A 25,138-nucleotide genomic window follows, 5' to 3' on the forward strand; every position below is an offset into this window, starting at 1 on the left:
TCAGTTGGCCACTTTAAGCTGCTGTTTTGGAAATAAAATACACTGCAGAGCAATACAAATGGCAGGTGCTGGCAAGATTCTAGGCCAACCACCATGACTACCACCACTCAATATTCTATGTTAATGCTTCAAATCATCTTGAGGAAAGGTTCCATCAACAAGTGACATTTAAAACGGCCACATTTCCACCGGGACAGACAACACCCCTTGGATCGCTCTGATCAAATCAGAATGTTTTCTCTCTCTCTCTCTCTCTCTCTCTCCCTCCCTCCACAGAATCCACGCAAAGTGTCAGACTAGCTTTATAATCACCATGTACAGTAGGATTAATCATTTCTGGACACTGTCTGAATCTGTGAATATTTTGCACAATAATTGATTTGGGCCAATTATTTAAGGTTACAAACTTGAAATTAATTCACAGAAATGTATCTGTTTTTTGTTTGTTTGTGTGTTTATTTTCCAATACAAGCGTTGGTACACCTGCAATAAACATTCTCTCCCCCTCGAACAGTATCTAATATGCTGTCCCCCAGCCTCCTAATGTTACAAGAACACTGTACTAAACTGTACAGAAGATTTGTCTGATGAAGCTGTATGTAAATGACTGACTATTAAAGCATAGTGTTGCTTTCTCAATGTTATCGTTATCCCTGCAATGTTGAATCTTGCTACAGCAATAATCAATTTCTCTCCACTGTTCTTTGTTGTGTTTTTTTCACACCAAAAAGGGCCTCATTAATTCAGAACCAAAGCCTTCGGGGTCCCTGGTTAAAGTGTCATGTAACTGATTGACAAAAATCGAATAGTTAATAGATTATGTGGTTTAATGTGAGTGTTGGTGCCTCCCAGGTGGCTACTTGAGGTTTTAAAATAGAATTAACTGCAGAACATGGCTGAATGTAAGCAAAGCGATGAGTGATTCAATTACAGTACAATTCAATTTCCTTCTCACCCACAAGCCACAAGAATGGGAATGAGAGCTCTGGTGCCTTCCTAGGCACTGTTCTGAATCTGCATTTTATACACTTTGTGTGTGCGCTGCAAGTGTGTCTACTTGTACATGAGCTGTATTGATTTTCCTATACTGCATGTTGTGTAAATAGCAAAGCCCACCATTTTAGCTAATTATAATGTATGGTATTGTATTTATGTATGTATTTATTTTTTGGGGGGAGGGAGGTGGGCAGGGGAGTTTCAAGGTGTACAGAGTCACTGCTGTGGACCCAACCCAAAAACTAGCCACCAAGCTTTTAAGGCCTCCATTTCCTTCACAGCTGGATGTAACCAGTGCTGCTCACCCGCCAGCTTTCATAATCACTAAATTCACAACGGGGAACTAAAGGGATTACACTAAAGGGATTGCACTAAGTGCTGTGCAAAAATATCCTGGTGGATTATTTATATAAATTTAACCTCAGCTTTTCAATAATAATAGTAAAAGAAAAAATGAAAATTGTAGCAAGATAAGAGATGGAGAGAGAGAGAAAGAGGGTGAGGGCGTGGGTGCGTGGGTGCGGGGGTGGGGGGGTAATTTATCCTATTTAAAACAAGTCCAAATCACTTTCTAAAGTAGCTAAGAAAGCATCCTGTCAGGAGGCATATTCTTCTGAATATCGGCGTCCTTGCTTGTCATGGTACTGACGCACTGGATTACAGCGCCTGGCTCGGGGAGTGACAGGCCGCTAGCTGGATCATCTAGGTCACTGGAGGTAGACAGCAGATGTTGTAATAAGCTTAATGACTGGAGTGCTGGTGAATCAGCAGGGCCCTATGTACGTAGACAAGGATCAATATGCAGCTCGGTTAAGGCTTTTGTCCTTTTGACAGTCTGAAAAGAGAAATAAAAAATGACACGCTTGTGCAAAAAAAAAAGAGTGTTGAGGTCAAAGACAGCAAGGAGCTTGCGAGGCTTCTCCCAAACGTGGACTAAATGAATAGGCGCCTGCTGACGGGTGCCTGACCCCAACAACAGCAAGCCCTGTTAATTAGTCGAAGGGCAGTCTTTTGACCAAGCCCTACTGTTCTGCTCATTGTAGCAGAACACATACAGGTACCCGTTCCGAATGCCTAATTCATTCCGCACCTACAGAAGTGAGTTGAGGCTTTTGCAGTATATAATTGGCAATTGTGAAGAAATGTTACTGAATGGTTGGTTTGACCAAACCCTGTTTTTACATTGCACAGTGAAAATGGGTAATGAATTTTAAGGTAGGAAATGCATTAGGTGTTAAACCCTTTTAAATGGTTAATACTAAATTGCAGTGTAATGGTCACTGAAGCAGAACATGGGGTTACACTGCACTTGTGGGACTACTTGCCTATTATTATTACATGCATTGTTTGCCTATTATTGAATAGTGCCCAATTAATCGGGGATCCCAAGACAATTAGTGATAAAACAGGTTTTATTCTGTACATAGTTTTGATTTCGAATGTATTATGTGTGTGCTCACAATAAAAAGTGATCACAAAAAATAAAATGGGTTTTATCTGGTTTAAATAAGGAGTAACTACCCCCCAGGGTATTAGTGCAGAAGTGGTCTGAGTTGGGTAAAACCACACTTCAGCACAAGCTCTTTTTGGCCTAGCGTAAACCGGTAATTCATTTTGTCCTTCAAGCACAGCAGACATGACAGAAATGAAAAACAGGACAGCACATACATTAAAGTCAACTATGGCGACACCTCAGCTGTGTCAAGGAACTTGTCAAGCTGTCTTACTCAGCAGGGGATGCACATCACAGCATCCTGCCCGTGGGATCATTGTTCCTCTCTTGATGCTTTCTGAGGCTCATTATGCTGTTACAAGGTAAACCCAATAAGAGTTGTATACTGTAATCCATTTAGGAAACTGCCTTAAGAGTTAGTACTTTTGCGATACAGTAGTCTCTCGCTAAGACAGAGACCGCTGTGCCATACATTCGGATATGCCGGACGCAGCGTATGCACCCCAATAATATCCAATTAAGTGTGACGCTAGATCACTGAATTGCATGATCCAAAGAAAGACACTGAGAAAAATAAAAAACAGACAGAATGAAAATAAACGGAAGAGCAGAAACAGATAGCCTACTAAATCACTGAAATGAAGTATTAAAAGAGGGCATATAAACTCACTCTACAGAGTTTAAACTAATTGTGATCGATTTGTTGGAAAAGGGCGAGAAGCGTTCAGAAATACTGAACCAGTGGTTTGAAACACAAGATGAGGACTACAATAATTAAAATTCTGAATTTAAAGCCTTTAATTGCTTTTGCAAAGAAAGTCTGACTCATATCAACAGAAAACAAAAGTAGCAGGCAGGCTTTGTGTTTTACTTGAAGTCCCGCTTATGCTAACATTTTCTATATAAATATAAAAATATAATATGTGCAGTATATTTAAGGTACTGTATAGTTTCATAACGTGTCACCATGATCTATTATCTGATAATTGTGTACTAAGTAGGCACAAGTATTTATACATTTAAAATAAATTGAGCACTATAAGTGTGTGTGTGTGTGTTTTATTTTTTTTATTCTATATATATAAACCTGGCCACCTTGTTATTTCTCCTGACATGTCCTGTTTAGCAAGGGACTTCTGTATGTCAATATGACTTTTGTTTCTGTAGAAATGTTTTTAGAGTTGTTTTGATGTTTATTTGGGGGATTATTTAGTACTTCTGTGATAAGGGTGTATTGAGAGAGTTCATATGAAGTGCTTAAGCTCAGTTCACTGTGAAAAGCCACTAGCTTGAGTGTTGAATCATCTCAGATTTAAATGGGATTTCATGTGCCTCTTAGTTCATCTCATGTGGTTTCTAAATTACTGTCATTATTAGGTAGCGTAACCACAGTGTTTTCATAGCGATTTAACCAAAGGAATTCAATGACTAGACAAATATCACCAAATATTATTGCACAGTGAGTCTGAGTGGCGGAGAGAGAACCCCTTTCCACTGGGCATTTTCTTGAGGCCCTGAATAGACTAGCCTGTGTCTTTGTGTACCGAATAACGGCAACGCAAATTCTACCAATAATGCTTTGCTCATGTATGCAATGTTAAAACAAAAACATAACAGTGAATATTAAATGAACTTGAAAAGGGATGCTGCCAACTTGTACATGAAACGCTGGTTATATAAATAGGCTAAACCAACAGGAAGCTCCAAGGGGACTAGTTCCCTGGATGGCTTTATTATTAACCACAGCTTGCTGACCATTAGCTTTACATTGAATGCAGAGGGATGCTGAGTGTTAAGCATTGATACCACTAATAGCAATCCTCTAAGGCTATTTAAATGAGAGTCTTAAATATTACATTTCCTTCCATGCTAAACTGATTGCTTGTGAGAAATAGAACGCTGAGTACACTGGGGAGGATGCAGCCCTGCTCATTTGCCCGCTGATTTCCTTGCTTCAGTTGAATAAGAACCGTAAAGCTTCTTGATCTTCTTTCGTTGAAATCGTGAGGCGGTACAGTGACATTGAGATGGGAGATGGGGGGAGCTGGCTGTTCTGAGGCTCATCAAAATAAGAGTTTCATGTTTTAGAAGAGCGTGCAATTAGTAAAATAATTGTAGCTATCAAAATCAAGATATTTGCTGGAAGGAGCAGATGATTTTACTGTCTGTTGTTGGAGCGCTCTTGTGTAGTAATCTGTCTTTTGTAAAAGGGTGTGAACATATGTTCAAGTGTCTCACTATTAACGTTACACATTGTTATGCAAAGCCAAGGTCATTTCCAGCTGCAGCTTAATAGGTTGTGTCAGTTCAAAGTTGTTTGCTAAACACAGCGTGTGCAGATAGTACATACCCGCTCTGAGGCCACAGTCGAAGGGGTGAAAAAACAAAAACATTTACAAAGCTGACACTTTGATGCTAGACTGCTGAGCGGATGGGGGTGTGGCTTTCAAGATGAGGGAAAATACCACAAAGAAAAAGAAATACAAAAGCTTTAGCCTGAAGAAAGTGCCATTGCCTTAGAAGAGTCCTGGGGGAGTTCTGCTATAGAGTATATTAGAGATCTATACTGGAGCTTGTATAAAGTAGAGTCTTTCTATATGTCTCTTAAAAGGCCCAAACTGTTGATAGACGTTCTGTATCAAAGACATTCGTTTTGGGTAGGATATTAGCACAGGAATTAAGGAGGATGTCCTGTACACACATACACACATGTGAAATGAAACTCCCAGAGGCATCTTTAATGTGTTTATACTTCCAAGAATGTGGAGATGTTAAAAAAAAAAAGTAAAGGAATGGTTTTATTTATCTGTCACTTGCTCTCAGATAATACAGTCTTCAAATCTACTCTGTTTGTTTATTTAACAAAAAGAGTAATGGTATGCTTTTTGTTTTTAATCCATTATTTTTCAAATTTCTTCCCCAGAGTTTTAGAGTGCCAAGACTTGCCAATAGTGAATGGACAATGTGATCCCTATGCCACTGTCACCTTATTCGGGCCCTCCAGGTAATGCAGAGTCTTGCTGGAATTCACAATTCAATTCACAGTGGGCTATGTTCTGTTTTAAATTCAGTTTCATTACCATTCAAGTTCAGTTTGCACAGTAAGCTGGTATTGACTGAGTAGGATTTGTTTTTGTTGGAATTAACTAGCATTTTGACTTGATTTGGGTCCTGTAGCCTCTAGTGCAGCATTAAGATGCTACCATACCAGAACACTATTGGACTCAAACATTTTACCCCATAGGTATACAAGGTGCACAGCTTCTATCCTCAAGGCCACAGGCCATTCCATGTTTTTCTGGTCATCCTTAAGTAATTTTACTATATGGTCGGAACAAATATCTCGGCTCAAATGACCCTGGTTGTGCTACATTGAGGACTACGCTACTGTGTGTCCATTTTATAACAGCTGTGCATAGTAAAAGAATAGCGAAGCACAGTAAAGCATATTGAAAGCATGCTAAACTGTAGGTAAGCATTGTAAAGCCCAAAGAGGTAGGATTTAAGCGTATAAAAAAAATGTCAAACCGTGGTAATTTAGTTACATGGGAAAACTGCAAAATTACTATGCAAAATGTATTGTGGAAAATTATATAGAGGCCTTGGATCCATACATACACTTTATAAATTCCTACTTTAAAAAAAAAAAAAAGAAAAGAAAGGAAAAAGAAATCTCCTAATTAGTTTTCTTGTCAATTTTCTTCCCCTCTAACACTTACATTTTATACTGTTACTGACAACTGTTAACACAAAAATACTATAAAATCTACACTACTTGTGGCTTTTAACCCAAATCTGCAGACGTGGTTGGTGCTTGGGCTTGACATCACTGTGCAATGTTGGGTTCTATTTTGACACTTTTTTTTCCCCTTGGTGGTAGGTCTGAGGCGAAGAAGACGAAAGTGAAAAGAAAAACCAACAATCCCCAATTTGATGAAGTGTTCTATTTTGAGGTTCGGGCATTTCATCTATTTTAATGGCTTGCAGGTTCCTTCTTTTTCAGTCAGAATATGATGTTGTTGTTGTTGTTGTTGTTGTTGTTGTTGTTGTTGTTGTTGTTGTTGTTGTTGTAAATACCTCAGTCCATGCATGCTGTTTTAGAAAGTACTTGTGATTCCTGTCTCTCTGGAATGTCGTACAGAGACACGACACAGAATCAACACAATGTTTTCATGCCTCTCAAAAGGGCAGCCAGCTAGGCTGTGTCCTTCTCAAGTACCCACTTCCTCAAACCGGAACCTCCTTCTACATAGCAGCTGCAGGATCGAATATGAATGGGGAAATAAGACAAGGAACCCAATTTATATTTTACAAATGCTGACAATGGAGCGCTTTCTTTTAGCTGAGACTACAACCAGCTTCCTTCTGTATTCAAACTTACGAGTGTAATATGACCGTAATCAACTCGGGCTGAATTTGTTGGATCTTAGATCTTGCCACAGCTTTCAGTGCAGAAGCAGGAGCGATAGTAAACTGGTAGGTTGACTAAAGTTAAAGTATGTATTGCCCAGTGAACTGACATTGCATTCTACCACTTTCCATCTTGTGTCCTTCCTTGGTGTTTGAAAATTGGGTTTGTTGTCTTGGTTCGCTGTGTGGGTTTCATTTTTTTTTTTTGTGGTTAGCCACTGTGGTGGGTGAGCCAGCCAGTCAGTCAAGGCAGTGTCATTAGGAGCGTGTGTTAGGCAGTTCCCTGCAACCTGACCTCATCCCCTTGGTTAAGCTGTAGTGCCCAGGATGCTTGACACATGAGGCCTTTCAGCTGTGCTCTTTAATTGCCGAAGCAGTTCAGTTATGCCAGTTATGTCTTTTTGTTTCTTAGCCAATAAGGGGAGGGGTAGTTTCCCCTCTATTTGGCACAGCTAATGCAGGGGTTATGTGTTTCCATTTAAAACAACAAAATGGTAAACTGTTGAGTCTCATCTCTTCCTCGTGAGTTTTACAAGCCACAGGTGTCGGTCATGGTTTGACTGCATCCTTTTCGTCTGTGAGGGAAATCTGCTTTTCTTTTAATCCTGATTTAACAGTGCTTTCAAATGTTTAGCTGTTTAACATGTTCTGTGCCATAGGTCATGTGGTCTGCTTACAGCTAGACCATCCAATACTAATAAGGGGGACCAGTGAATCATATTGCAAGAGAAAAGATTTTTAGAGCCTTTGTTGTGATCTCTTAGAAGTCTGCTTCCCACAGTGTCCCTCTGCAAGCCACTAGTTATACTCCTACTAGCACCTACAGCAGTAGAAGGTTATTGGGCTCAGATGTAGCTCAGGCAGCAAAACACCAATTAAAAAGGGGATACGATTTTACAAAAAATACATTTAGAGCAATTAATTTATAATGAACTAGAAAAAAACAACACAGTTGTAAAACCATTTAACGGTTTGATTGCAGGTACTATACAGTACATGGCAATTTAAACTGTAAACTACACTGCTTATATGTTCCTATTGTCTGTCCTAGGATTCTGTCTAGTTATATCTGAATTCAGTAATGATCTCTTTCTTTTTCGTCCTTCCTGGAAACGCTGTGTGTGTCAGAATCTCCACCTAGGTTGTAAGGAATGGGGTTAGGAGGCTGGCCTGATGGCCTCTTCATTTTCACTTTAGTGCTGCTCCGGCTTTCCTTGTGGGATAACAAACAGATGATCAGCTTCAGTCCGTACATGCTGAATTCAAATGCTTGTTTTCAATAAACCTGGAATAAATACACTCCCTTTAGTATATTCTCTGTCTACCTGATGTGTAGATTTCAGATACATATACTTTACTGCTGCTGGTATACACAATGAAACAAGGCCACTTCTGTGTGTTTCTTTCTTGCTGTTTTAATCACACAGCATTGTGGTTGGTTTTGGCTGGGTGGAGTACATTTCTCAGGGTTCTTGTGAAGCGAGTTAGCATCAGTATTGTTTTGAACTGCATCCTCACTGAATACAGTGGGGGTGTTAATCTTGATAGCATACTGCAGAGACACATCCCTTGTAAAAGTTTACCACTGCATTTTTGCAGCTTTACCATGATTGCCCCATTGTTATACTATGCATTTACGATAGTTTACCCTGGTTTGCCATGTTTATTAATATGCTTTGCCTTACCTGGCTATTCTTTACAATGCTTGCCTACCATGGTTTCACTATGCTTTATTACACTTGGTATGCTTTTACTGTGGTAAATGTTTATAAGAGATACCCAGCTCTGTCTCTCAATTAACTGCCATTAGTCAACAATGCAAATCTCCTTGTCACGGTATTTGGAAAGTGTCTTGTTATAGCCATACAAGCAGTTAAATTGGTCACACCTTAAAATCCGTGGGTAGATGGCGTTCAGTCTAGTGCCTGCTCTTGGTGTTTGACACCCAATCTATAATGACACACCAGGCTCCAGAAATGGTGTCTATGCAGCAAGAAACGAGCCAATTGTATATTGGCTTAAGTCATAAAAATGACCCCCTTTTTTAAATGGATAAAGCAGCATGGAAAAGCCATGCTTAGTCAGGGCAGATAAATTCAGTGGAGAACTGGATCACCTTCAAGCTGCTTTTTATCACATCTGTGTGTGACTTTTTAATATAAACATATGTACCTCTTTTTGAGATGTTCCAGCCATTTTATGTTTTTTTTTTATTATTATTTATTTTATTTTTTTTGGACAAATCTGTGCACATTTTATGCACATGTTGTTTGTTTTCACTCATAAAAACCGGTATTGTTAGTTTGGCTTGCCAAAGTTGTCAAAAAGGAGGAAGTGGCGCGTGTGATTATACGTGATTAGACAGTGTGTGTGTGTGTGTGTGTGTGTGTGTGTGTGTGTGTGAGTCAAGGAATTCTAGAGAATTTAAATTCTAAAGCTTCTTTTGTTTACCACTACAGGTGACCAGGCCTTTAAGCTACACCAGACGATCCCACTTCGATGTTGAAGAAGAAGATGTGGACAAGATGGCAGTTAGGTAGGGAAAGAAATGCTTAAAAACTAGTGCTACAGGAACTGATTATTCAATTATTGGGATGAGCTTGTGTGAACAGGCTGGCTGTACGGGTGACGTCAGGCCAGGAAATGAATGTAAGACACACAGCAACTGCGGGCAAAACTGAGACGCGGTGGCGCTCAGTGTTTTATTAACACCAATAAAAATAAAAGGTTTAAACAAAACAAAACACTCAAAATAAACGGCACAATGGCCAATCGAACAAACAGACAAAACAAACAAACAAGTATTGTGCTGGCAAAGTAGCAATTGTTATTATTTAATTACGTTTAATTATTTTCCTCCTCTCCACTCTTGAACATACCAACCCTGAGTGAGTGACTCGTCCGACTATTTATACAGCTGTGCTAGGATTCAATTGTTAATTAATCATACACTTGAATTCCAGCACGTGAACTAATTTGTGCAATCCCCGTGCTCACATACTATTACGTTTCATCTGCATGTGAAGTGATTGTGCCATCCTCGTGTCTAAATACAACTGTATGTTTTAAATCACTCGTGCTACACATACCCATTTATATCCCGTGCACTTATACATACACCAACAATAACACAATACATACAACAGATTACACATAAAATACGCACAGGGACAGGGCACACTGCCACAGCTCACCACAGAAATCAGCTGCTGACAGTCAGGTTAGGGTCATTGGTGTTGAACGGGCTCATTGAACAATCAAAGTGACACAAGTGAAGAAACAGGATTTGGGATGATTGCTGCTTTTCTTGGACTGTGGTGAACAGCGATCCACACAAATCAAGCAGCTGTTTGTTCTCTTGTTTCAGTCTGAATGGTAAATTAGCCCAATCAACAGCAGTGACCCTCACCTGATCGCCAGCAGCTGATATGTGTAGAGAGCTCAATATGAATAATCACAATCGGTTCATGCAGCTCTATTAAAAATGCAACAATCCTTCTCAGCTCTACAATAGGCTTGACACACCTTGCATCCCAAGCTTGTCAGGCCCCAGAAGCTAAACCAGGCTTTGAAGGAACACCTGCATAGATTTGTGGCTTTATGCATGGTACAGCATGGTTTTAGGGGGTAGCATGCTGTTTCATTCATCTTTAAATCAAAGTTATGCTTCCACACTGACTGCTGTAAATGACTTGGTCCTGGTCTGACAGATCTAAGACCTGTTTTAATACTTTAGCCCTGCTGTCCTTCCAAACCCAGCAAAGTGTTCCTCTCCCAGATCACATCTGTCTGTCTCTGGTTCTTCCCTCGGATTCTCACATTGTGGTCTGACGTGCTGATCTCCAGAGATTTTTGTTGGCACACGTGCTAGTTTAAAAACTGGAGCTCATTTTTAAAAAACTGAATCTTTTCACAAGGATTTTTTTTTTTTTGCCAAATTTCTTGGTGATGAACTGAACAGACCTGAGCATGACACATTTACTCCAGTCTAGCAAGCAAGTGCTTAAGGAATCTTATTACTAACATAAGTTGTTTTAGTTCTAGTTTATATTTTTAACTTTTTTTATTTTTTATTCAAGAATAAGTACCTTCAAATAACATTTTAACCGTTGTTACTCATATTCTTTGAGTTATAAAATGTGCATTCCTCAATATTCAGTTTTTAAGTAAAAAACAAAAAACAAAAAAACATTTTTAACTTGTTGTCTCTCTTTCTTTTTTTAGAATTGACTTATGGAATGCCAGTAACTTGAAGTTTGGGGATGAATTCCTTGGGGAAATTATAATTCCATTGAAGGTGCTTAGACAGTCCAGTGTCCACGAAGCATGGTAACAAGAGTTTAATAACTTCTGCCTTGAAACATGAATGAACAGAGGCTTAGAGGGAAGGGCCTTGGTTAAAGACACCAACAGTGTGTAACACAGGCTGCTTTGTATTTATTGTGACACACAACTAAATGTTTGTGGTTATTTAGACCAGTGTTTCCCAACCTTTTCCAGCCCAAGGCACACTTACATAAATAAAAAAATTCTGAGCCCCCCCGCCCCCCCCCCCCCCTTATTATTATTATTATTATTATTATTATGAACAAAACTTACTTTCAATGTGAAATCTGAGCTTGCCTCGATGTACACAGTCGCTTTATCCTGGCAGGAATTGATGACAGTGAAACTCGGAGCTCTTGCTCAACCGATCTCAGACGTTCTCTTTGTTTGTTTTTTTATGTAAGTCAGACTTGAAAAACTTAACTTGCACACGTATGTTGTCGAAAATGGCAACAAATTGAGATAGCATGGTCTGAGACTACTGGATATTCATTTGCAACAGTCCACCAGAATATGTCCAACGACATGTCACCACATTTAATTTTAAAACTGCGATCCGTCCTTAACTCGGTAAGTTGCTCTTGAGCCATTATTGAAATATTCTTAGCGCTTTCCATTGCAGATGAACTCCAAGGATCACGGACCCAGTCGAAATCTTCAATATGAACTGAAGAGAAATAAAGTTTCTCATTTCTTCCTTGCATTTGCCTGTTCAGATCGTTGTGGTGTCGGAAAATATCAGCCAAGTAGGCAAGCTTTGAGCACCATGCTACATCAGCAATCAGGTCCGCGTATGCAGATTCCTCCGAAATTAAGAAGGTTTTTAATTCCTCTCTCAGTTCGTACAAACGTGATAAAAACTTTTCCACGGGAAAGCCAGCATATGTCTGTATGCAAAAGCAAAGTGTGATGTTCTGCTCCCATATCCTCACACAACAAGGAGAAAAGGCAACTTTTCGAAGGGTGTGTTTTTATGAAGTTCACAATCTTTATTGCTCCATCCAACACTAAAGAGAGTTGTTCAGGCAATGTTTTGGCCTCAAGCACTCCCCGATGCAGAAAACAGTGGGTCACCAGCACATCAGTGTTTTGTTCTTTGACCCTGCTTACAAATCCTTTTACCTTCCCCATCATTGAAGCAGCCCGGTCTGTGCAAACACTGAGGCAGTTTTTCCAGTGCAGTTCTCCCTGCTCCAGATAGGCCGTTGTCACCCTGAATATTTCTTCTCCAGTTGTTTTACCTGGCAGTTGTTTGCAAAATAAAAAAATGTATTTTATACAATCTCCGTCAATGAGCCTGACGTTAGCCAAGAGCTCAGCATGACCACTGATGTCAAGCTGCAATGCAAATTTTCCACTTTATTTTATTTTTTCTTGAACAGTTTCAATGTCAGTAGACATGTCATCAATGCAGCGACTTATCGTATTGTCTGAAAGGGAAACCTTTGCAATTTCTTTGACTGCATCTGAACGTAACATTACTCTTACAATGTCTTTGCACGCTGGTAAAATTAAAGACTCTGCGATTGTATGTGGCTTTTTTGTCTTCGCAACAAGCTCAGCGACCAAGTAGCTTGTGTCCAGAGCTTTATCAGACACCGTTACACTGTTTAATCATTCACACCTGTTTTTCATTTTGATCTTTCAAACGCTTGAAATAATCTTTGTCCTTGTTGGCAAGAGAAGGGTGCTTGTTTGTAAGGTGTCGTTTCAACTTACTTGGGACCATGGTATGATTTTAAAGTTTCTCCCCACACACGAGACATAGCGGAATAGGGCAAGATGGTTCACCAGTAAAAGAAAATCCATAATGCAATTAACTCTCACAGTAGTGTCAGCTCACCATTTGTACTTTCTTATGCTCACGTTAAGCTTCGTTGCTGCAAGTAGATGTGGAGGCATCAAAATCTTTTCTTTTCAAGTATTTATCCATTTTCACTCCGGACTATTCACAAATCACCACTGCATCGCACGACCCGCAAAAACTCCACCCAACACGATTCCAAATACCAAGTGAAACACAGTCAATAGAGCGTAGCACCCGTCTCACGTCTGTACACCGAAAGAGTACACGACAGAATACACTTTGGTTCCGTCCACAAAACAAATCTATATAAACGATACATTTCATTTATTAATTTATGTATTTTTGTCATGTGTGACTTTTCCATTTTTTTTTTTACTTTTCCAAAATTCCGCGGCACACCTGTTCATGTTTGACGGCACACCGGTTGGGAAACACTGATTTAGGGAAAATAAATATTCGCATTTCACCTTGAGGTACCATGTCAGTAGTTACAATAATTTTAGAGCTAAATAACTTTGATTTGGATATGGCATATTACTTTCTAAGAGTTATTGTTTTGGAGGGGATGCTATTCTTTTTAGTTGTATTTGCTGTTGAGCACAAACAAAAGTGAACGATTCCTCTTAAGATGTTTAGTGCAGTACCAATCATGCAGTCTTATGATGACATAACTCATCCCTGCACAATGTCACTGCTGCTGGACAACAAGTCATCATGTTTACACTTCAGAAAGCCTCAATATGTACGGTATGCTTGTTGAATTCTGTCAGTTCGTACAGTTACTGTCTTTGGGCATGGACACAGAAAGCACTGTGTTTGTTTTTGCACTGATCTACCAGTTTTAACACAGGTTTGTTTTCAAGTATTCATATTGTAAAATTTTGAATGTCCACTGAACTATTTTTAAGCATAGATATTTTTGTGGGGGAGATGTTGATTGATGTGCGAGCTGCCTTGCAGTTTGTAAGCGCTGCATATGAAAGGACACGATCGAGGTGATGGCAGGACTGCACCTCAACAAGTTTCTCCTGTTTGAAATATTCAAGTTCAATGAATGAAATGAAAACAACCTGCGTTCTGATTTAAACAGTGGCAGATTGTGTTACTGTCACTCAAACTGAGAAACACGCTCTCTCCCGGATTCTTTGCTGTATTCTGATTGTATTAACACTTTGTCGACCATGTGTAGGGTCTTGTTTAAACTCAAGGGCCTGGTTTGATGTTTTTTTGTTATGTTGTTTTTTAGGTACTTTCTGCAGCCAAGGGACAACGGAAGCAAGTCTATCAAGCCCGATGACCTGGGCTCCCTCAGGTTGAACATAGTTTACACAGAGGACCATGTGTTCCCGGCAGAATATTACCGCCCTCTCAGAGATTTGTTACTGAAATCAGCAGATGTTGAGGTGGGGCTTCCTGTTTACCTGTCGACTTCAGCATTCTGAACTTGCTCTGATATCTAAAAAAAACATCTTGTTTAAAAGTGAGGGGTTAACCTCAGTTTGGGTGTGTTTGGGTGTGAAAAGCTGCAGAAAATAACTTGCATCCGCACTATGAATTTACATTTCAGTTTGCACTCTTTAGATTTAAAATCCTCCACATTTAAGAAAATCTCATTCCCCCTTTTTAAATAACAGAAGCTTGAAAATAAGTGCAAATTAGTGTAAATACCTCCATTAATTAGTCATTTGTTTTGGTAAAATTATGTTACAATAGTTTTGGCCTGCTGTTCTTTTGAAACCTCCATCAGAGTTAAAACTACACCAAGGCAAGTAATATAATTTATAATGTAGTGCTTTGAACATACTGTGCGCATAAACAGTGAGTGAACAGTGTTGGCTTCTCAAAATGGGTTTCATTCCACTGGTCCTTAACTGCATTGAGGTTTGGTTGGATGGGCCAAGGGTACACGTGTGTGAACATCAAGTCTGATTTGAACTTCACGCATCCAGATGCGACCCTGTGGGATGAACACGACTAAGGACTCTTAGCATTGTTTTGGCAGGTGTTACAGAATACATGCCTGGGACCCAGCCCATTTGTAGCACTGTTTAAACAACAGAAACCCTCTCTGTTGGTCGATGGGAACAACTGGAGTCTCGGTGTAAAGTACACAAGGTGGGAGCAGTGCAAGTTTAACCCTGCAGTTTTTGCTTTTTTGTGTCCCCCCCACAGCCAGTATCTGCCTCTGCCGCTCACGTGTTGGGTGAGGTCTGCCGAGAAAAACAGGAAGCGGCCATACCATTGGTTAGGCTCTTTTTGCACTATGGGAAGATTGTGCCTTTTCTCAGTGCAATTGCAAATGCAGAAGTTAACAGAACTCTGTGAGTATATTGTCTATGTCAAGCAAGTCTTTTACAACAAGGTTGCATAACACTGTGTTTATAGTGGAAACCCTGTGTGTGTGTGTGTGTGTGTGTGTGTGTGTGTGTGTGTGTGTGTGTGTGTGTGTGTGTGTGTGTGTGTGTGTGTGTGTGTGTGTGTGTGTGTGTGTGTGTGGTATGGGGGGGTTGGACAAAATTTGAGAAAATGTCCCCCACAAAGATAGTAACTCCTGAAAAACCATTGTCCACTCTTGGTAAAACACCTTTTAAACACCTTGTCTGACTGGAATTAGTAAATAAAAATATAGTGAGTCAATAAGAATTCCCCACAATTATAGGAATGTAAATGTACGTGTGTGTGTGTGTGTGTGTGTGTGTGTGTGTGTGTGTGTATACATATACTGCCCGGCCCTGCCCAAAGGTATTGGGGCAGCAGCCATGAAACAGAACGAATGGGAGATGGGTTTACTTTTTTTTTTACGTCGCCCACACCCCTAACTTACTCAAAATCTTGGTCTCCCTGAATATACTGTACATTCATCTTACTGATGTAAATGAGAAAGCCATGTCACAAGTGTAGTCATTCCCCAAAATGTTACCTGTTTTCTGGAATACACGACGACTAGTGGTGGCCATTGCCCATTAACCCCGCACTATGGTACGGATAGCTCTGATTTTGTATTTACAGCTGTTGTAAGAGGTGTGTGTCACTAACATTGAATTATTTTGACACATACACAGGAATGGACATTTTTAGCTCACTTGTTTGTGTTGGGTGGAACTTGTGCAAATCACAAAGCTCGCAGTCTTGTTTACACACTGGCACAGAGCTACCTGAAGACCACTTTCCACTGACTCAGATGGGTTGGCAGGTTGCCACTGGCTTGCATATGAGTGCTCTATATGTAACAATATTTATGTGTATGGTGGCACGGGTTCATTTGATAGATTGATAGATTGCATGTATAATACAGTATTGTTGTTGTCCATAACAGAATGACATTAAAGACTGAGGTTTCCAAATATGTCCATTGTTTCTGATGAGGTGGCATTCAATCTCGTAGTAAAACCTGGACTGGGTGAAGTTGCTGTGCAATATGAGTCTTATTTCCATCCCTGCAGCTCTTTGCCAAGCAGCTTCATGACTCTATTCAGTGGACTGAGGCTATGGTATTGAATGTTAGCTTTTTTCCTTCCAGAGATCCAAACACCATTTTCAGAGGGAATTCATTAACATCCAAGTGCATTGATGAGACAATGAAACTGGCAGGGATGCATTATTTACAAGTTACATTGAAGCCAATCATAGACGAGGTGAGTACTGCACTCTGCATTGATCTGGGGTGCACTACGGTAGCTAGTTGTTTGGGGTGCACTACGGTAGCTGGTTGATCGGGGTGCACTACGGTAGCTGGTTGATCAGGGTGCACTACGGTAGCTGGTTGATCTGGGGTGCACTACGGTAGCTGGTTGATCGGGGTGCACTACGGTAGCTAGTTGTTTGGGGTGCACTACGGTAGCTGGTTGATCGGGGTGCACTACGGTAGCTGGTTGATCTGGGGTGCACTACGGTAGCTGGTTGATCTGGGGTGCACTACGGTAGCTGGTTGATCTGGGTGCACTACGGTAGCTGGTTGATCGGGGTGCACTACGGTAGCTGGTTTATCTGGGTGCACTACGGTAGCTAGTTGATCGGGGTGCACTACGGTAGCTGGTTGATCGGGGTGCACTACGGTAGCTGGTTGATCTGGGGTGCACTACGTTAGCTGGTTGATCGGGGTGCACTACGGTAGCTGGTTGATCTGGGGTGCACTACGGTAGCTGGTTGATCTGGGGTGCACTACGGTAGCTGGTTGATCTGGGTGCACTACGGTAGCTGGTTGATCTGGGGTGCACTACGGTAGCTGGTTGATCTGGGGTGCACTACGGTAGCTGGTTGATCGGGGTGCACTACGGTAGCTGGTTGATCGGGGTGCACTACGGTAGCTGGTTGATCTGGGGTGCACTGCGGTAGCTGGTTGATCTGGGGTGCACTACGGTAGCTGGTTGATCTGGGGTGCACTACGGTAGCTGGTTGATCTGGGGTGCACTACGGTAGCTGGTTTATCTGGGTGCACTACGGTAGCTGGTTGATCGGGGTGCACTACGGTAGCTGGTTGATCTGGGTGCACTACGGTAGCTGGTTGCCGCTCAGTGTACTGTAGTTTCCTTAGATGCGGCTCTATATAAACTATTGGGATATAGATTTTCCTCTGTACAAGTGTTTGCCCCACTTCAAAGCTGACCTAACAAAGAGAAAAGTCATGGAATCCTTTATTTAACTTTATTATAGAGGTAACTCAGTAGCAAGCAACAAAAATTATTAGTACAGTACAGTACAGCAAAAATGTTGAGCTCAAAACATGTCCCTATTCACCTCTAACAGCATGGGGATGCACAGTACAATGATGCTTCCCACATTGCTATCCATAACTATAAACACTTGCAGTATATATAGCAATGCTAAAAAGAAAGTTATACAATAGTTATACATTTAGACAAACATCTCATTGTTGCTTTCCGCAAAGTAGCTATTAAACAATCACACAGACCACACGTTTCCTTTCCAAGTAAATTAGCACTGACCTTAGCGTAAGTTAGACTAAAACGCTCAGGCCACAGCAGTCAAGTAGAGACCAGGGAAATCTGTGGAGGAGGTGGGATGTTAGTTATTTGTTGGAAAGGTGGAAATAAAAAAAACCTTTACAAGCTCCAAAGCAATTAGAATCTTTGGAATCCAGATGAAAAAGCAGCCGTTCTAGAAACTGCCACTGATTTCAGGTTCATACTTGAGGTTTCTTTGTTTTCTTTAAATATCGGACAATTGTTTTTTTAGATTTGCGGAGACCACAAACCCTGTGAAATTGACCCAGTGAAGTTAAAAGATGCTGAAAACCTGGACAACAACAGGGTATGAACTTTCAAACAGTTTCCCCACACATTCACTCACACAGTGGATCGATAGACATTTCCACTGTGTTTCAGTTGTTTAGCCTCAAACCTCTAATGATTTGCAGAGTTCTCAAGGAAACAGTGTTGTTTCTTTCCTCAGCAATGTATACAGTTTTGGTCACAAGCAAACATGTAGTGTTTGGAAATGGCTACAGTGCATTGCAGCTGCTCTTTTATAGAAAGTAAACTCTTCCCTGTTAATATAGTTGAGATCCACTGGCATATGAAAAAAATTATAAGAAAGTAGACAAACATTTTGTTGAAGTGATTTTGATGTTCTGCAGTAGATAGATTTAGAATATACTTAATGTATCTCTTCTGTTCTGTTTTTTATTATTATTATTTTAACTTTAGGAAAATCTAAGGCACTATGTCGACCGGATTTTCACGGTGATCACCAACTCTGGAGTCAGCTGCCCGACAGTCATGTGTGACATCTTCTTCTCTCTGAGAGAATCTGCTGCCAAACGCTTCCAAGGTAAGTCCCACCTGAAAACATGCAGGAGCACATTGACAAGCAGTATCCAACAGTAATACACTGCCATCTGCTGGTCGTCATCCTGCATTACAATCCGGTTGAAGCCATTAGCCTATGCAAACTGCAGATTTTTCATTTGTGTAGAAAGTCAGATAAAGTAACTGGAAATGGATTAGGAGCCAAATTAGTTGTAGGCTTCCCCCGTGAGAAATTAGCTCTTTAAAAAAAACAAAAACAAAGAAGTATTCTGTTTGTCACATGCAATAGACAAGCATGGTTTTACGGACTAAAAGATATATGTATATAAATTTCAAAAAACAAATCAGCAGTTTCCTATTACTACAGGAGTCACTCTGATCTTTTGCAATGTCTAATGTCTTTGGTGTCCTACTATTTGGTTTGCATTGGTTTACTACATACATATTACTGTGCTTTCACCATGGTGCACCACATGACCCGTGTATAGGGGTTACCTGGCAGGTAAAGCCAGCTACTGAAGACATTAATAATTAGGTTAGTTAAATATGATACACATTGTGTGTGTGTGTGTGTGTGTATATATATATATATATATATATATATATATATATATATATATATATATATGTTTAGAAAAATATAGCGTTATACATCCCCACGTGTTGCTACAACTGTAACGTACCTGTAATTTTTTTTTTCATTGTTAACATCCTGACAATGTTTTACACTTCTAACTTTAAAATGTCTGCTCTAGTGCACTGGGGTTTGAGACCTGTCCTCTAAGTCACTGCAGGAAGAGCCATGTATACAAGAACATTACTCTTGATTGTGCTTCTGCAGTCTTGTTGCTCTTTGTTTGTTATGTAAAGTCCAGTTACAGTCACTAAGGCGCTGTCCAGACTTTCAAAGTTGGCTGCTGTGTCACTGTTTTTATCAGCTTGGGTTTACTCTCAATATTGTTGTTATTAATAGCATTCTTATGTGGTTCCACTGTTATAATATATAACAAGACGTGTGAATGTGTAAAAGACATCCCAATACACACATAGTAATATTACTGTGAGTGTGTTTTGTATTTGGATACACTTGCTAGCCCCAGGGAACTGAGATGCTATTCTGGAAGGAAATACAGATGTGTGATGTCTGTGTTCGTTGTTTCTTTTTCAGCCGATCAAGATGTGAGGTACACAGCTGTGAGCAGCTTCATCTTTCTGAGGTTCTTTGCTCCGGCTATCCTCTCCCCTAACCTTTTCCATCTGCGCCCTCACCACCCGGTAAGTGCACCCCCCTGCTGCCACTTCCTGTGCAGCAAACATGACATTCTGTCTCTGCTGCATGGGGGCTGACAGCTTACCCAACAGCGTTGGTGTGTTTTATTTTTGACTGGAATGCAACAGAGGAAGTAAACAGTAAATCTGTTCCTACACACCTTGAAATGCAGCATAGTAATGGGGCTTTCTGAAAAGCTGACATGCGTGTATTTGGTTTGAAAATAGTTGTTTTTTTGCTTTGAGGAAAAGGTTACCTTACAAGCCCGTGTTTTCGAGCAGTGTGCACACTGCCTATAATGAGGAGCAGTGTGGAGTAGTGGTTAGGGCTCTGGACACTTGACCGGAGGGTTATGGGTTCAATCCCCAGTGGGGGACACTGCTGCTGTACCCTTGAGCAAGGTACTTTACCTAGATTGCTCCAGTAAAAAACCCAACTGTATAAATGGGTAATTGTATGTAAAATAATGTGACATCTGTATAATGTGAAATAATGTATAATGTGATATCTTGTAACAATTGTAAGTCGCCCTGGATAAGGGCGTCTGCTAAGAAATAAATATTATTATTATTATTATTATTATAATGTGTTGCTTAACTTTCTCTGATTTTAGGACCCACAAACATCCCGGACCTTGACCCTCATCTCCAAAACTATCCAGACGCTTGGAAGCTTAGCCAAATCCAAATCTGTACGTTTTTACATTGAAATGCTTGTGTTTTACCCTGCTGAAAAAAGCTGCTACAACAACTAATTGGCTTTTGAATTGACTTTCTATTTTTTCTTGGACCAGCATGACTAATCCTAAAACCAACACAGTTAGTGATACCAGCTGTAACTAGGATTACCCTTATAAAAGTGTACCACGGTATTTTACACTTTGCTATGCTTTTACTATGGTAGTCTTTTATAAGGATAGCCAGTGCCATGTATTTAATGACCTAAAAACACTGTCTTTAAATAAAGCATGAATGTCAATATGGCCTGTGGCTGGCATGAACTACAGTTAACAGAATGTCCTTCATAGATTAATGATTTTGTAATACCACAGCTCTCTTTTCTGTAGCATTGTACATTCTACTTTAACATCTATGAAGGAGTAGCTGGGTTTATTGTTGATTATCAATTGACATATATAATAATGGTATAAAATACGCATTTATAGAAGCATTTAAAGAACTGTACAGTTACATTGTACATGTCATCTCAAACTACAAAACACTCAAAGACTGTGTGTGTGAGTGTGAGTGTGAGTGTGAGTGTGAGTGTGTGTGTGTGTGTGTGTGTGTGTGTGTGTATCTGTGTGTGTGTGTGTGTGTGTGCGCGTGCGTGCGTGCATGCGTGTGTGTGTGAGTATGTGTGCGTGTGCGTGTGCATGTGTGTGTGTATACAGTAGACCCCCGTTAATCCGTGCAGATTGGAACCGATTTGAGACCGAATTAGTGAAAAACACAGATTAGCCAAAATATGAGAAAGAAATAATCTAGTTGGATTTGTTCATTGTTCTGCAGGCTAGTTTTAAGGAATCCTATATGGCTTCGTTCTATGACTTTTTCAACGAGCACAAATATGCTGATGCTGTAAAAAACGTAAGTATTTTTTATATATATATACACAGTGTTCTGGACTTAGACTTTCCAGCATTATCATCTCTCTTAAATGAATTCATCTTTTTAAAATCTGAAATCTGGATTTCCTTACTTAATTAGTGGAGACCCCCATATACAGAAAATGACAATCATTTTGAGAACTGCTTATCTAGTCTTGAGGATATTTTTATTCAGGACATTCTTTAGCATAAGACCATCCATATCAGGGGCTGTATGGGGGAGCTTGTCCGTGCATCACACCTAAGAGACAGACATACTTAAGAATCTGTCTGACATTCAGTATGTATGTTACACTTAATTTGTTACATACAGTGGATGCAGGTTTTAATGACACATTTTGTATTTACCGCCGTGGAGATGGATGTTAGTTTCTAACAGTTATTTTCTCAAATCTGTTTTTCCTGCAAGTTCTTGGACTTGATTTCATCCTCTGGACGAAGAGACCACAAACGCATAGAAACACCCATCATGCTGAAGGAAGGGTGAGTCATTCATTCTGCATTCTCATTCTAGAGGGCTTGGCCTTCTACTGCTGTGGCTGTTTGTATGCAGTGAAGTCAGTGAATTAACCTAGTGTTAGGTCCATTGTACGGAATGTTTGAACTGCTTCAAAACAGCATTGTTCTCATTTTGAGACTATTAACGAAGGCCTGTAATAGAAACCAAATGGTTATTAAATTAATCTGCCTGTTTGTTTTGCTTTGCTCTTGATATCTTTCGGGATACATGTCTGTTTTACTTTTAAGATATAAGATAGCATTTGTTTCCTCAGCACACATGTTAATACTGTACAAAACAAAAGCAGTAATGTCTATCTTTTGAAGGTGTTTGAAATAAGATACACGTGCATACACACAGCTTCGTTGCCTACAGAACTATATAGCCCCTGTTATCAGGTTCTGCATTTGTTGGTTGTAAAGCAGACAGCGCAGATATGCCAGGAAATAACATAGGAGCCATGAGCAATGAAACCTGGCAAGTAGCAAGTAATTTTCTTTTTGAATTTTTTTTAAAAATAGATTGCATCCCCTGTCTTTCTCCTAATTCTTTCAACCTTTGCTTTCTGCCTATGTGTCTCTCGTGCTCTTGTCTGAGTCTCTGACTTCTCTTGCTTGGCTGCTGTGTTAAGGACTGTTAAACTAACTGTAAAGAAAGTTGATACAAATAGTACATGCAGGTAAGATGTAGGACAGCTGGTGTTGTGTCTCCCAGCACTTAAGAACATAAGAAAGTTTACAAACGAGAGGAGGCCATTCAGCCCATCTTACTCGTTTGGTTGTTAGTAGCTTATTGATCCCAGAATCTCATCAAGCAGCTTCTTGAAGGATCCCAGGGTGTCAGCTCACAATTCTCTGTTTAAAAAAATGCCTCCTATTTTCTGTTCTGAATGACCCTTTACCTAATCTCCATTTGTGACCCCTGGTCCTTGTTTCTTTTTTCAGGTCAAAAAAGTCCCCAGGGTTGAAATTGTCTATACCTTTTAGGATTTTGAATGCTTGAATCTGATCACAGCATAATCTTCTTTGTTCAAGACTGAATAGATTCAATTATTTTAGCCTGTCCCAAATTTGAGCAGTCCCAAGTTAAGCATGTGCTGGGCATTAGCATAGGGGGCCCTTGTTTTTCCTTGCAGGCCTCTACGGGACTATAGTTCTGTGTTTATATGTTTATACCCAGGGCAATCCAAAGAAATGACAGTATTTTGAGGGGCAATGCAAAGCTGTAGTGTAAGTCACCACTTGTTTCTCTTGAGGGTTTAGTCTTAGTTGAAGTAGTCCACTGTTCTCTTGTCACTTACATGATCTTTTTTTTTTTCTTATCAAAGATTCATGATTAAAAGAGCCCAAGGAAGGAAACGCTTCGGCAGGAAAAACTTTAAGAAGAGATGGTTTTGCCTCACCAACCACGAGTTCATGTATCATAAAAACAAAGGTGATGCAGAATAAAAAGATTGTTTTGATTTTAAACATTTTTACCCACCCACACTTAGCCACTGTTGCTATAGGGACGACTACTTTAAACATCAGAAGGCGTTTCTATATGCGTTTGTTTTTGCAGATATTGGGACTTTTTAATAATATTAAGAAATACTAAAAGAAACCAAAGTTTTGACGAGAAGCCTTTGCTGACATTGAAAAGGTCAAAAGGTTTGTCATTGATTTGTAATTTCTTTTAGTATTCCTTAATTCATCACTATTGGGTGTTTCAAAGCTCTGGATGACATTGTAAATTAGGAATGTGCAGAACACTGAACAGCTATTCTGCTTTTAGATAATGTGCTCTGTTTACTAAACCATGTCCATTTGATATAACGAGCTTGCAACAGCATTCCTGGGATTTAAATACTGGGCCACTACAGTGGAAGTCCCGTTCTGTGCACTCGTGAGCGATTAGGGAAAAGCCTGGGCTTTGTATTCTCACCCCACATGAGCTTTTCATTACCTCACTTGGAACAATCAGCTGGCCAAGTTTGCTTAGTTTTTGTGCAGATTTTGATTATAATTTATTTTTTTGTTTCCAATATAAAAATTCCCAAACCAGGAAGTCATTCCCAATCACAATCCGCTTCTTTTCTTTGCATTGCAGTGGATCATCCGCTGTGTAATATCCCAATCGAGAACATCCTCGCTGTGGAGAAGCTTGAAGAAGAGTCTTTCAAAATGAAAAACGTAAGGACTATGCGTTGACTTCAAATTCAACTCTCGCCCTGACTCCTTGCAAAAATGTTCATTCTACTGTATTTTGGATTTTTTTTTTTTAAATTGTATTTAGTTACACATTTTGGAGTTCATGAAAATTTCTAGATACTATCTACTGTAGAAAGCATTGATAGCACTGGCAGTGTCCCCCACACAAAATTCCGTCTTGGTGGATAAAGTAGTGCGTTAGTCTCTTTTTTCCAGGGCTTGTGCTGAGGAGACCACCAACATCATGTAACTTGTGACATACTGTAAGCTAGATTCAAGCACAGGCCATCACAGGTGAAATGCCTAGAATGTATGAGTCCTCTTCATCACCCAGCTCTTTGAATTTGCATTGCTGTGTCATTATTAACTACCCTTATTTATACATTGATTTGTAAAGTGCTGAGCTAACTTCGTGCGTGAGGGTTAAAAAGCTATTCTGCAATACAAGTTTCTGCAAGTGCATGTTAAGTTTTCAATGTTAAGGCTCAGATCATAATAAACACTGTTCTGGTAATACATCACCCCGGTAACAGTTTCATATCAAGCGATTTATGTTAAAGCAAAACGTTACAAATAAGCATATAAGTAACATGTTTCATATGGTAATACTATTGCTGCTATTTGACAAGTTAGCATGCATAGTTAAACTAACAGACCCCTCTTGCTCTTGGAAGCAGTGGGTATACTTATATTTTCAAGTAATGCGTTTCTCATGTTAACAGTGAACAGTGTTTGACCTCTTACTGTTTCCGTGCCTTGGCTTGTGCATCAGCACTTTTTTAATGCTGGCTCCTATGGTGCAATGCTAGAT

The 25,138-nt window shown here is 39.9% G+C and overlaps 1 protein-coding gene across 1 annotated transcript in view; it reads left to right on the forward strand.

The window, feature by feature from the left end:
• LOC117405760 (ras GTPase-activating protein 3) overlaps positions 1-25,138 on the forward strand; it is a 74,646-nt gene that overhangs the window by 42,215 nt on the left and 7,293 nt on the right. The window contains exons 6-20 of the mRNA XM_034009118.3: positions 5,373-5,453; positions 6,330-6,402; positions 9,319-9,395; positions 11,084-11,188; positions 14,239-14,395; positions 15,165-15,313; positions 16,513-16,627; positions 18,189-18,263; positions 18,659-18,782; positions 19,929-20,035; positions 20,644-20,721; positions 21,542-21,619; positions 22,049-22,122; positions 23,466-23,572; positions 24,227-24,309. Coding sequence (XP_033865009.2) covers positions 5,373-5,453; positions 6,330-6,402; positions 9,319-9,395; positions 11,084-11,188; positions 14,239-14,395; positions 15,165-15,313; positions 16,513-16,627; positions 18,189-18,263; positions 18,659-18,782; positions 19,929-20,035; positions 20,644-20,721; positions 21,542-21,619; positions 22,049-22,122; positions 23,466-23,572; positions 24,227-24,309 — 1,483 coding nt within the window. The remainder of the gene's footprint in view (positions 1-5,372; positions 5,454-6,329; positions 6,403-9,318; positions 9,396-11,083; positions 11,189-14,238; positions 14,396-15,164; positions 15,314-16,512; positions 16,628-18,188; positions 18,264-18,658; positions 18,783-19,928; positions 20,036-20,643; positions 20,722-21,541; positions 21,620-22,048; positions 22,123-23,465; positions 23,573-24,226; positions 24,310-25,138) is intronic.

Source organism: Acipenser ruthenus, chromosome 9 (assembly GCF_902713425.1).
Source record: "Acipenser ruthenus chromosome 9, fAciRut3.2 maternal haplotype, whole genome shotgun sequence".
NCBI classification, from domain to species: Eukaryota; Metazoa; Chordata; class Actinopteri; order Acipenseriformes; family Acipenseridae; genus Acipenser; species Acipenser ruthenus.